Source organism: Galeopterus variegatus, unplaced genomic scaffold (assembly GCF_000696425.1).
Source record: "Galeopterus variegatus unplaced genomic scaffold, G_variegatus-3.0.2 Scaffold7804, whole genome shotgun sequence".
NCBI classification, from domain to species: domain Eukaryota; kingdom Metazoa; phylum Chordata; class Mammalia; order Dermoptera; family Cynocephalidae; genus Galeopterus; species Galeopterus variegatus.
Genome location: NW_007733915.1, coordinates 113,742 through 125,328, shown reverse-complemented (window position 1 = coordinate 125,328; position 11,587 = coordinate 113,742). Strand labels below are relative to the sequence as shown.

The window sequence follows — 11,587 nt, the reverse complement described above, 5'->3', positions numbered from 1 at the left end:
TTTTTTTTTTTTTTTTTTTTTTTTTTTTTTTTTCGTATCCCTATCTGGTTTTAGTATCAGGGTGATGCTGGCCTCATAGAATGAATTTTAAGGTCTAAGAGAGTTTGCTTTACATATCTGGGTGCTCCAGTGTTGGGTACATACATATTTATGATTGTTATGTCTTCTAACTGGATAGATCCCTTTATATTATATAATGGCCTTCTTTGTCTCTTTTTATGGCTTTTGGTTTGAAGTCTATTTTATCTGATATAAGAATAGCTACCCCTGCTCATTTTTTGTTTCCATTTCTATGGTATATAATTTTCCATTCCTTCACTTTTCTTATTTCTTCAGATTTTCAGGATTTATTGTTACCAAGATGGGAATACAGTTGAATAATAGAATAAGTGATGATTTATCAATAATATTATTAGGATCACTTCAACCAAGGTCCAAAAAATTACATTGAGTTTCATATGAGACAGATATTGCCTGAGATAATTTCTGCCAATGAACACAGATGTGGTCTTAATCCAAACAGCATCCATAAACAGGCTCAAAATTAGATAAGTGAAACTGGGGACAATGGGAGGATTATGAATATTTTGGTGTATCATCTTTTTTTTGTAGTATACCTAAAAATGGTTATTATTGATAATATACAGACAGCTCCTATAAATCAGTAAGAAAAGAACAAATAAAACCAAGATAAAGGAACAGAAACTTTTAAAAAATTATCAGAATTTGAAAATAAACAATCCATAGGTAAAACTTTCATATGTATCAAACTTTGGGAAGGATGGAGAAAAATAACTGGAAGGCAGCAATGTAAGTAGGCTATTTAGACATGGAGTGAGACTGATTTGAATGAATTGTCAGGGGCCTGATTACCTGTCACTTTTAATCTACATAAAGGATCAGACCAGGGTTTATCAATCTTGACACTTGTGATACTGTGACTTGTAATAAGAAATACAGTTGATCCTTGAACAAAATGGATTCAAACTACGCAGGTCCACTTATACACTGGTTCTGCATTCAAAGACTTAACTATTTTTCTTTTTAATGTATTTCTTAAATTTTTATTTATACATATTTTATGGGGTACAGAGTTGACTGTCAGTATTTATGTACAGTATGTGATGATCAAATCATTATTATGTTCATCATTACAAATCATAATTACATTTTGTGTCCCTTACCCGATTATTCCCTGTCCCTCCACCCTTTCCACTGCTAGTAACTATAGGTCTGTTCTCTCCTTCTGAAAGTTCAACATTTTATTATGGTCTTTCTTTCCTTGTATTGTGTCTCCTGCTTACGACTGAAGACATGTGGCATTTCTCTTTCTGTGTCTGGCCTATTTCACTTAACATAATTTTCTCCAAGCTCATCCATGTTGGTGAAAATGACAGAATTTCATTCTTTTGTATGAATGAGTGCTATCCCATTGTGTATATATATCACATTTTCCTTATCTAGTCATCCACTGATGGACATTTAGGTTGGTTCCATATCTTGGCTATTGTAAATAGAGCTGTGATGAACATGGGAGTGTAACTATCCCTTTGACATGATGACTTCCATTCTTTTGGACATATACCCAGAAGTGGGATTGCTGGATCGTATAGTAGTTCTGTCTACAGTTGTTTGAGAAAGCTCTGTACTATTTTCCATAATGGCTGTACTAATTTACAGTCCTACCAACAGTGTAGAAGAGTTCTCATTTCTCCACATCCTTGCCAGCATTTTTTATTCTCAGTCTTTTTGACCAAAATATGGTAATAATTGAGGACTTCAACATGCTGCTCTTAGCATTGGACAGATCATCCAGACAAGGAACCAGCAGAGAAATATTGGATTTCTTAGACCAAATGGACTTGACATATAAACAACACCTTATACCAAATGGACTTGACAGACATATACAGAACATTTCACTCAACAGCAAGAGGATGTACATTCTTCAAATCAGGACACAGATCATTCTCCAGGATAGACCACATGGTAGGACACAAATTAAGCCTCAACAAATTTTAAAAGATTGAAATGATATCAAGTATATTTTCAAACCACAATGGAATAAAATTAGAAATTAACAACAAATTAAACTATGGAAACTGTACACATTCATGGAAATTAACATGATCCTGAACAACCAGTGAGTTAAGAAAAAATAAAGCAGGAATTCAATAAATTCCTTGAAATGAATGAAAATACAAGTACAACTTACCAAAACCTATGGGATACTGCAAAAGCAGTACTAATAGTTTATTGCAATAGGTGCTTATATCATAAGAATAGAAAGACTTCAAATAAACAACCTAACATTAAATCTCAAAGAACTAGAAAAACAAGAACAATCTAATCCCAAACCTAGTAGACAGAAAGAAATAATTAAGATCAGAGCAGAAATAAATGCAATAGAGACCAAGAGAATGACACAAAAAATCAATAAAATAAAAAATTAGGTTTTTTGAAGATAAACAAAAGACAGACTACCTAAAAAGAAAAAAAATAAATAAAGAAGACCCAAATAACAAAACTCAAATGAAAAAGGTGACATTACAACTGATACCGTAGAAATACAAAGAATCATTAGAGACTATCATGAATAACTATATGCCAACAAATTTGAGAACTTGAAGGAAATGGATAAATTTCTGGATGCAAACTACCAAGACTGATCCAAGAAGAAATATAAAACCTGAACAGACTGATAACAAGCAATGTGATTGAAGCAGTAATCAGCAGTCTCCAAACAAAGAAAAGCCCAGGACCAGACGGCTTCACAGCTGAATTCTACCAAAGCTTTAAAGAATTAACACCAATCCTCCTCAAACTATTCCAAAAAATTGACACAGAGGCCATTCTTCCAAATTCATTCTATGAGGCCAACATTACCCTGATACCAAAACCAAAGACACAGCAAAAAAAAGAAAGCTACAGGCCCATATCCTTGATGACACAGATGCAAAAAACCTAAACAAGACATTAGCAAATAGAATACAACAGCACATGAAAAAGATTATACACCATGATCAAGCAGAATTTATCCCAGGGGTGCAAGGATGGTTCAACATAGGGAAATCAATAAATGTGATACACCACATCAACAAAACCAAGGACAAAACTCATATGATTATCTCAGTAGATGCAGAAAAAGCATTTGACAAAATTCAGCATCCCTTCCTGATAAAATCCTGCAATAAATTAGGTATAGAAGGAAAATATCTCAACACAGTAAAAGCCATATATGACACACCCATTGTCAACATCATCCTGAATGGGGAAAAACTGAAAGCTTTTCCCTTAAGAACAGGAACAAGAGAAGTATGCCCACTCTCACCATTTCTATTCAACATAGTAGTGGAAGTATTTTTCTTAGTTGACCCATGATAATTATATGTATTTATGGAGCACAATATGGTATTTGGGTACCGTATACCCACTGTGTGCAACGATCATATCAGGATGCTTAGTGTACCCATCACCTCAAGCATTTGTCCCTTCTTTGCATTAGGAACATTCAACATCATTTGGCTAGCTATTCAAAGATACATGAATACCTTTGTTGTTAACTCTAATCTCACTATATTACTATAGAATCCTAGATCCCATTCTTCTTATCTCTCTACTATTTTGTATCCACATCCCATCCACATGCCTTCCCCCTACCAGTTTTTAGTAACCACTATTCTACTCTCTTCTTCTATGAGATCAACTTTTTTAGCCTCTACATATGAATGAGAACATGCAGCATTTCTCTCTCTGCACCTGACTTATTTCACTTAACATAATTTTCTCCAATCTTATCCATGTTGCTACAAATGGCAGAATTTCATCCTTTTTTATGGCTGAGTAATATTCCATTGTGTATATGTACCACATTTTCTTTATCCAATCATTCATTGAAGGACATTTAGGTTGGTTCCAACTCTTGGCTTTCATGAATAATCAAAAAGAGGAAAAAAGAAAAATAGAGTATAATAGTGGTTACCAGAGGCAGGGAAAGTTTGGTAGACCAGTACAAAGTTACAAATTTACAGTTACATAAGGAAAAATAAGTTCTGTTGCCTTAGGGTGACAATAGCTAATAATATTGTGTATTTCCAGATAGCCAGAATAGAGGATCTTGAAAATTATAACCACAAAGAAATGATAAACGTTTAGGTGATAGATATGCTAGCTATTCTGATTTTATCATTATACAATATATGCATTTATTGAAACAACAAACTGTACCCCATAAACATGTATGATGAACAAAATGATTAAAATTTTAAAGATTTAACTAACCACAGATTTAAAATATCATGTATTTGTGGGATGCAAAATCCGAGTATATTCAGAGCCAACTTTTTATGTCTGTGGGTTCTACAGGACCACCTGTGAGACTTGAGCACCCACTAATTTTGGTATCTACAAGATGTCCTGGAATCAATCTTATGCGTATACAGGGGATCAACTATATATATTTTAGTCTTTGGCTCTGGTTCCTGGCACAGAGCTTTTAAGCTCTAGTAATTTACTGAACAATAGCAGTGTTAGGAGAAACTTTTTTCTAATATTTGGTCTTTGGCCCTAGTTTCTAACACAAAGCTCCTAAATCCCTTGGAATCTCCTGGGTGATAGAAGCATTTTTTGTTTTAATGATATGACTGTTGGGCTTTTGGATGGGGACTGGTCACCAGAAGAACCAAGCCATGATTAAAAGCTTGGAACTTTCAGCCCCACCCCCCACTCTCAGGTAGGGGAGAGCAGCTGGAAATGAAGTTAATAATTGATTATACTTATGTGATAAAGCCTTCACAAAAATTCGTAAAGTACAAAGCTCAGAGAGCTTTCAGATTGGCAAACACATCCACACAGTGCACCCCAACTCCATGAAGGGACAGAAGCTTTTGCACTTGGTATCCTTCTAGACTTCACCCTATGTATCTCTTCATCTGGCTGTTCATCTGTACTCTTTATAATATAAATAACCTTATATTAATGGACTGGTAAATGTGTTTCCCTGAGGCCTGTGATCTGTTCTAGCAGTTAATCAAATCCAAGGAGGGGATTGTGGGAACCCCCAATTTGTAGACAGTCAGAAGCACAGGTAAAACAACCTAGGGCTTGCAACTGGCATCTAAGGAGGAGGGCATTCTTATGGTACTAAACTCTTAAACTGCAGGACCTGACTCTAACTCTAGCTAGTGTGAGGATTAAGTTAAATTGTAGAATACCCAGTTGGTATCCTCCAGAGAAGTGCTTGATGTGTAAGAGAAAACTGGTTACAGAAAAGTGTTGTATTGAGTGTGTGAGATTAGGGAAAGTAGTTTTGTTTTTCTTATCTTTTACAGTTCTATTGACAAATAAATAATTAGATTATTGAGTTCCAGATAATCCTTTTGTATGAGTGTCTATCCTGTGCATTGTAGGATGTTGAGCAGCATCCCTAGTCTCTACCACTAGATGCCAGTAGCACCCGTCTCACTAGCTGTGACAGCCAACAATATCTTCAGACATTTCCAAGTGTCTCCAGGAAGTCAAAAATCACCCCTTGTTAAGAACCTTTGCCTTAGAGTTTCTAACTTCAGTGGAAAGCCTTAATGCATTAATGAGGAGAGTCATGTAATTACATTTGCACTTTTATAAAATCTGGAATGTAGACAATGGATTTGCAGTTGCAAGATTAGAAGCATGGGTATCTTTTGGGCCATGGCTGATCCTGGGTAAGCCATCTAAAGTCTTTGGTCACATCCCACAATGTGTGTTTCACATGTAGGTTGGGAAAGTGTAACATCACACATGAAGCTTGTAAGAATATTGCCTCTGTCCTCATACACAACAACAAGTTGAAGCGTCTCTCTTTGGTAGAAAATCCTGTGAAGAACGAGGGAGCGATGGTGTTGTGTGAAGCCCTGAAGCACCCAAACTGTGCCCTAGAGACACTGATGTAAGTTGGTCTGGGGGAAGCATGTTCAGGGGGAGATTTCAGAAGTGTGCACATGAATCCATCCATTATCACAGCAAACAAATGCTCATTGAGGGAGGAGGCAGATCATAGAATCAGTAGTTAGGCTTGAGTTACTTCTTAATGTCCCAGTTTCCTCAACGATGAAATGGAGCTAATTCAAACATAAAAATACCATAAGGTTGAGATGCAAGACTAGCCTTTAGATGCCTTGAATCTAATTTGGAGCTCAGTAAATCTTTATCATAAACAGGGATGATGTTCCTGTAGGTATACTGGCTGCTGGGGTAGGGGAGAGTATACATAATTTTTAAAAAGGAGTTTGTATACATACACACACACAAGGATGTTTCAAGAAATTTGTGGGAAAATAGAATTAAAAGATAATACAAATATTACCATGAACTTTTTGAAATTTATATATATGTATATACACATACACACATATATATAGTAGAAGGCTAAAATATTAACTATTACTGAGATGACTGTTTAGATTGTAAAAGAAAGCTAATAGTAAAATAAATTCCAGGAACATTAAACATTCAAACTAAACTATTAAAAGGGAAAAAAAAACTCTAAACTATAAAAATCAAAATAATATACCATCAAAGGTAGTAAGGAAATATTAGAAGACAAAAAGATTTGGCTATTAAATAACTGACTGATATTACACAGTAAATAGAACTAAAGTACACTCAATGCCTGGTAATTAAAATGGGCTACATTTATTTAAAGGGCTTTTAAAAATACATCATTTAGCATTCTGTTTTTTTATACTTGAATCTTTGTTCCACAAAGATAAAAGCCTACTAAAGATGAAAAAAGTTACTATTACTTTAAGAAGATAAAAATATTCAACAAAATAATACCATTTTTAACAAATCCACAAAATTTTATAATGTACTCCACCAGGATTCTGCAAAATGGCCAAAAGTGTAAAGAAAACGTGGAGATATTCAGGGAGTGTATAATCATTAAGTAGTGTAGCCATTGAAGACTATGATGTGCATATTTTCAAAATACTGGAAAATGCTTATTTAATTGAAAAAGATTTGAATTATGTGTCTATTGTTTGATCTTAAAAATGAGAAGACTGGAAAGAAAAATCCACCAAAAATGAGTACTGTTTGCTCATCAAGTACTGGTGTTTTCTTTTTGCCAGACAGAGATCAAACTCTCAGATCCTGAGATAACGTGGATGAGTGACTGGGCTGGATGGTGGTAGAGGTTAGGACAGGGCCTGCCCCATCCAAGGGAGAAGTTGCAATTCTCTTCCACCTGTCTTTGCCATGTGATCATCTGGGGCAGGGTTCCATGTGTCTGTCTTTTCTTATTCTAGGTGAATTCTTTTGGATGTTAAATGTTGACTACTAATTAAAAAAAAAAAATTAAACCTTGTCAGTACAACAAACAATAACCAGGGTTTTATATTCAGCCATTAGCTACCCGGTTGTGACTTGTATCTTATACTTTCTCCATTACTTCCCAAATTTCTAGCACTGAGTACAAAAGACTCATTATCACAAAATTAATTTTTAAGTAATGTTTTCTCTTCTTGAAATTCCCACTTGATTTCTTATTTATTTTCCTGGTTTTATTGAGGTATAATCGACAAAAATTGTATATGTTTAAGGTGTACTACATGTTTGATACACATATACATTGTTAAATGATTGCCACAATCAAGCTAATTAACATATTCATCACTTCACATAGTTACCTTTTTTGTGAGTGTGGCAAGAGTACCTAAAACCTACTCTTTTAGCAAAACCTTAAAGATGTACGATAAATAAAAAACAAAAAAATTTAAAAATTATTTTACGTAGGATCCCATCCAAGACGTTTCATTAAACCAGAAGTACATTCTGTGCAAAGAATGGGTGCTTTTGTCTGAGGACATACAGCCAGTAGTGATCTGACTTGGAACTAGAATCTGATGTTCTGTTTTGGGGGGCGGTGTATTCCACATTTTTTTTTGTATTTCTGCAGCTGCTGTAAGATTTAATTCTTCTGTTTTCTCAAGTGATGGCAGAGTGCAAAGAACCACTAGAAAGGTTTTGCATTTGGTGTTATGAGAATATTACCATATAAATCTTAAGTGTGCTGACAGATCAACTGTGTGTGTCTTTGCAGGTTAATGCACTGTGGTCTCACCTCTGTTTCCTGTGACTACATCTCCCAAGCTCTTTTGTGCAACAAATCTCTGACTCTCCTCGATCTGGGGTCAAATTTCCTGGAAGATAATGGGATGGTATCTTTATGTGAAGCACTGAAGCACCCAAACTGCAACATACAGGAATTGTGGTAGGATTGGCTGTGATTTGCTCCAATGTCATGGTTTCTTTTTTTGATATTGGCATTCTGAGAAAGAAATAGGAAGTTGGAAGTGTTGTTGTCTCAATGTTTGTATTTCCCCTAAATTTATATGTTGAATTTGAACTCCCGAGTTGGAGGTATTAGGAGGGGGGACATTTGGGAAGTGATTAGGTCATGAGGGTGAAGACTCTGTGAATAGGATTAGTGCTCTTATAAAAGAGGCCCTAGGGACTTCCTCATCCTTTATATGATGTGTGGACACAGTAGAAAGATGCCATCTATGAACCAGGAATCAGGCTGTCACCAGACACTGAATCTGCCATCTGCCAGCACCTTGACTTTGAACTTCCCAGATGACAGAACTGTGAGAAGCGATTGTCTGTTGTTCATAAGCCACCCATTTCAGTCTGTGGAATTTTACTGTAGCAGCCTGAACGGACTAAGAAAGGAAGAGAATGGTGTCTGTTGAAAAAAATGAAGCTAAATGTTTACCCACCTGATTCTTCTGGGAATGTTCAGTGGCATGTTGTCATGGGTCCTGACTAAAGGAGTTGTCAGGACACAGGTAGTACAATGTGCTGCTCTGGAGCTGGATCTCTGGCTTCAGAAGGGCCTGAAATAGAGTGCCAGGTGCCCTCGACTGGCCGTGTGAACTCGTGCAAGTGACCCACCTCCCCCCAGGTGTAATGTGGGGATGACCATAGGCCCTACCCTAAAGAATTCATATGGCCAACTGGAGTCATGCACATGAACTGTTAGTAATGACTAGCTCATAATATGCACTCAATAAATAATAGTAAGAGACATAGCATGAGAATCATTAATTTATTCTACTGGAAACTGGAGAAACTGGGTGTGTAAGTTAAATTAGTAAATAAAACATTCCAACATCACCATTCCCATGGACTCCTATTTTACGGAGTGTTTCACACACACACATGGACACATGTGCTTATGAGGCTTCAAGTATGTGTGTGTGTGTGTGTGTGTATCATGGTTTCCAAATTGTGAAACCATTGAATTTTGGCACAGACCATTATTTGTTGTGGGGGACTGTCCTGTGCTTTGTACACTGTTTAGCAGAATCCCTGATTTCTATCCACTATTTTTTTTTTGGACTTTTAAAAATTGTAATAGTTGATTGTACATATCTGTGGGCTGCAGAGTTGAATATCATTATCTGTGTGCAAAATGTGATGCTTAAATCAGGATAATTAGTATATCCAACATTATACAATGTAATCATTTTCCATGGTCCTTTACCAATCCTCCTTGGCCCCCACCCCTTCTCGCCTCTGGCAACCTCAGTTCTGTTCTCTCCTTTTGAAAGTTAAACATGTTACTGTGATTGTTGTATCTTTCCTTTTTTTATTTATTTTTCAGCTCCCACTGATGAGTGAGGACATGCGGTATTTCTTTCTGTGCCTGACTTATGTCACGTAACATGATTTTCTCTAAGTTTATCCCATGTTGCTGCAAATGGCAGTATTCCATTCTTTTTTATGGGGGAGTAGTATTCCATTGTGTAACTATACCACGTTTTCCTTATCCAGTCATCTGACAGTGGACATTCAGGTTGATTTCAACTCTTGGCTAGTGTAAATAGAGCTGCAATAAACATGGGGGTGCCAGTAGCAGCTTCTCTTCCAGTGTGGCAAATCAAAAATGTCTCCAGATGCTGCCCAATGTCCCCTAGAAGACAAAAATCATGTCTGCTTGGGAGGCACTGACATACACACACATATATCATACATATATGGGTACATATCTGTATATATCTGCATGTATATACACATCTGTCATCTATCATCCATATATCATCTCTCTGTGTCTATCATCTACCTATATGTATAATTTGTCTATTATGTATCTGTCTATCCATCCTCTACCTATTCTTTTTTCTACCTAACATCTCTCTATCTGTATATTTGTATGTAATAAATACTGTGGAAAATCATAAGCTTGGGAGATGGAAAGAGTTTGGGGACAAAATATTACATAAAATCGGGTAGACCTCACTGAGAAGGGATAGTTGAGCAGAAATTTGAAGGAAGTGGGGGGGTAGCCCCACTGATATTTTGGGCATGAGCACTTCAACCATGAGAGCAACAAAAGCAGAGACCCCAGAAGGAAGCTAGCCAGGCAGGGCAAAAGAATTTCAGAAAGCCCAGGGCATTGGAGCAGAGAGGGGAATGTGGAGGAACTGAGAAGTCAATGCAGCAGCAGCATCCTCATCTCAGAAGTAATTGGGTATTTCTGGCTTCATATGAGTAAATGAAAATAAGCTGGGGCCGGCCCAGTGGCGCACTGGAGAATGTGCCGCTGGTGCTCCCGCCGAGGGTTCAGATCCCATGTGGAGACCGGTTCCCGCTCACTGGCTGAGCGCGGTGCAGGCGCAACACCGAGGGTTGCGATCCCGTTGCCGGTCAGTAAAAAAGACAAAAAGGAAAAAAAAAAAACTAAGTCATTAAGATTGGATCTCATTAGTGTATGTATTTTGTGTATCTGTATGTTTATGCATGTATTTTTTTTTTTCTTCTCCAGGTTGGTGGGTTGTTACCTTACTCCCATTTGCTGTAAGGACATTTCTGCTGTTCTTATTTGCAATGAAAAACTAAAGACCCTGAAACTTGGGAACAATGAAATACAAGATGTTGGTGTAAAACAGTTATGTGAAGCATTGAAGCACCCCAACTGTAAATTACACAGTCTTGGGTGTGTATCTACAGATTATCATTGTGAGAAAGGTCCCCTATTCCCAGAGTAGAATAAGCTTGAAGAGTAATAAAATTAAAGGAAGCAGGTTTAAAAACAAGTCTGGGACAATCTGATAAGTAAATTGCTGTCCTATGAAACCAGGGTTTGCTCAGTTTTGGTACTTTTGACGTTTGGGACTGGATAGTTCTTTGCTGTAGGGTGCTATACTGTGCATTGTAGGACGTTCAGCAGCATCCCTGGCCACTATCCACCAGGTGCCAGTAGCACTTCTCAGTTGGGATAAATGTCACCACACAGTGCCACATGTCCTCCAGGGGACACAATAGCCCTGGTTGAGAACCACTGGTCTAGACTGTAAAGTCTCCTACTCAAGAGGCATGGAACTGGCATGTAATCATTGACTACTTTCCAGCCTTCCCAAAGCCAAGGTCATTTCTCTGCTGTGTTTCTCTTTTGCAGGCTGCAAATGTGTCAGCTCACCACTGCCTGTTGTGAAGACCTCGCCTCAGCTCTCACCATCTGCAAAACACTAAGGAGCCTGAACCTCGACTGGATCACTCTGGACCACGATGGGATGGTGGTACTGTGTGCAGCTTTGAGCCACCC

The 11,587-nt window shown here is 37.2% G+C and overlaps 1 protein-coding gene across 1 annotated transcript in view; it reads left to right on the top strand.

Annotated features, from left to right (window-relative positions):
- LOC103607882 (NACHT, LRR and PYD domains-containing protein 9-like) overlaps window positions 1-11,587 on the top strand; it is a 43,259-nt gene that overhangs the window by 29,713 nt on the left and 1,959 nt on the right. Inside the window, exons 5-7 of the mRNA XM_008592344.1 lie at window positions 5,756-5,926; window positions 8,081-8,251; window positions 10,808-10,978. Of these exons, the coding sequence (XP_008590566.1) occupies window positions 5,756-5,926; window positions 8,081-8,251; window positions 10,808-10,978 (513 nt within the window). The remainder of the gene's footprint in view (window positions 1-5,755; window positions 5,927-8,080; window positions 8,252-10,807; window positions 10,979-11,587) is intronic.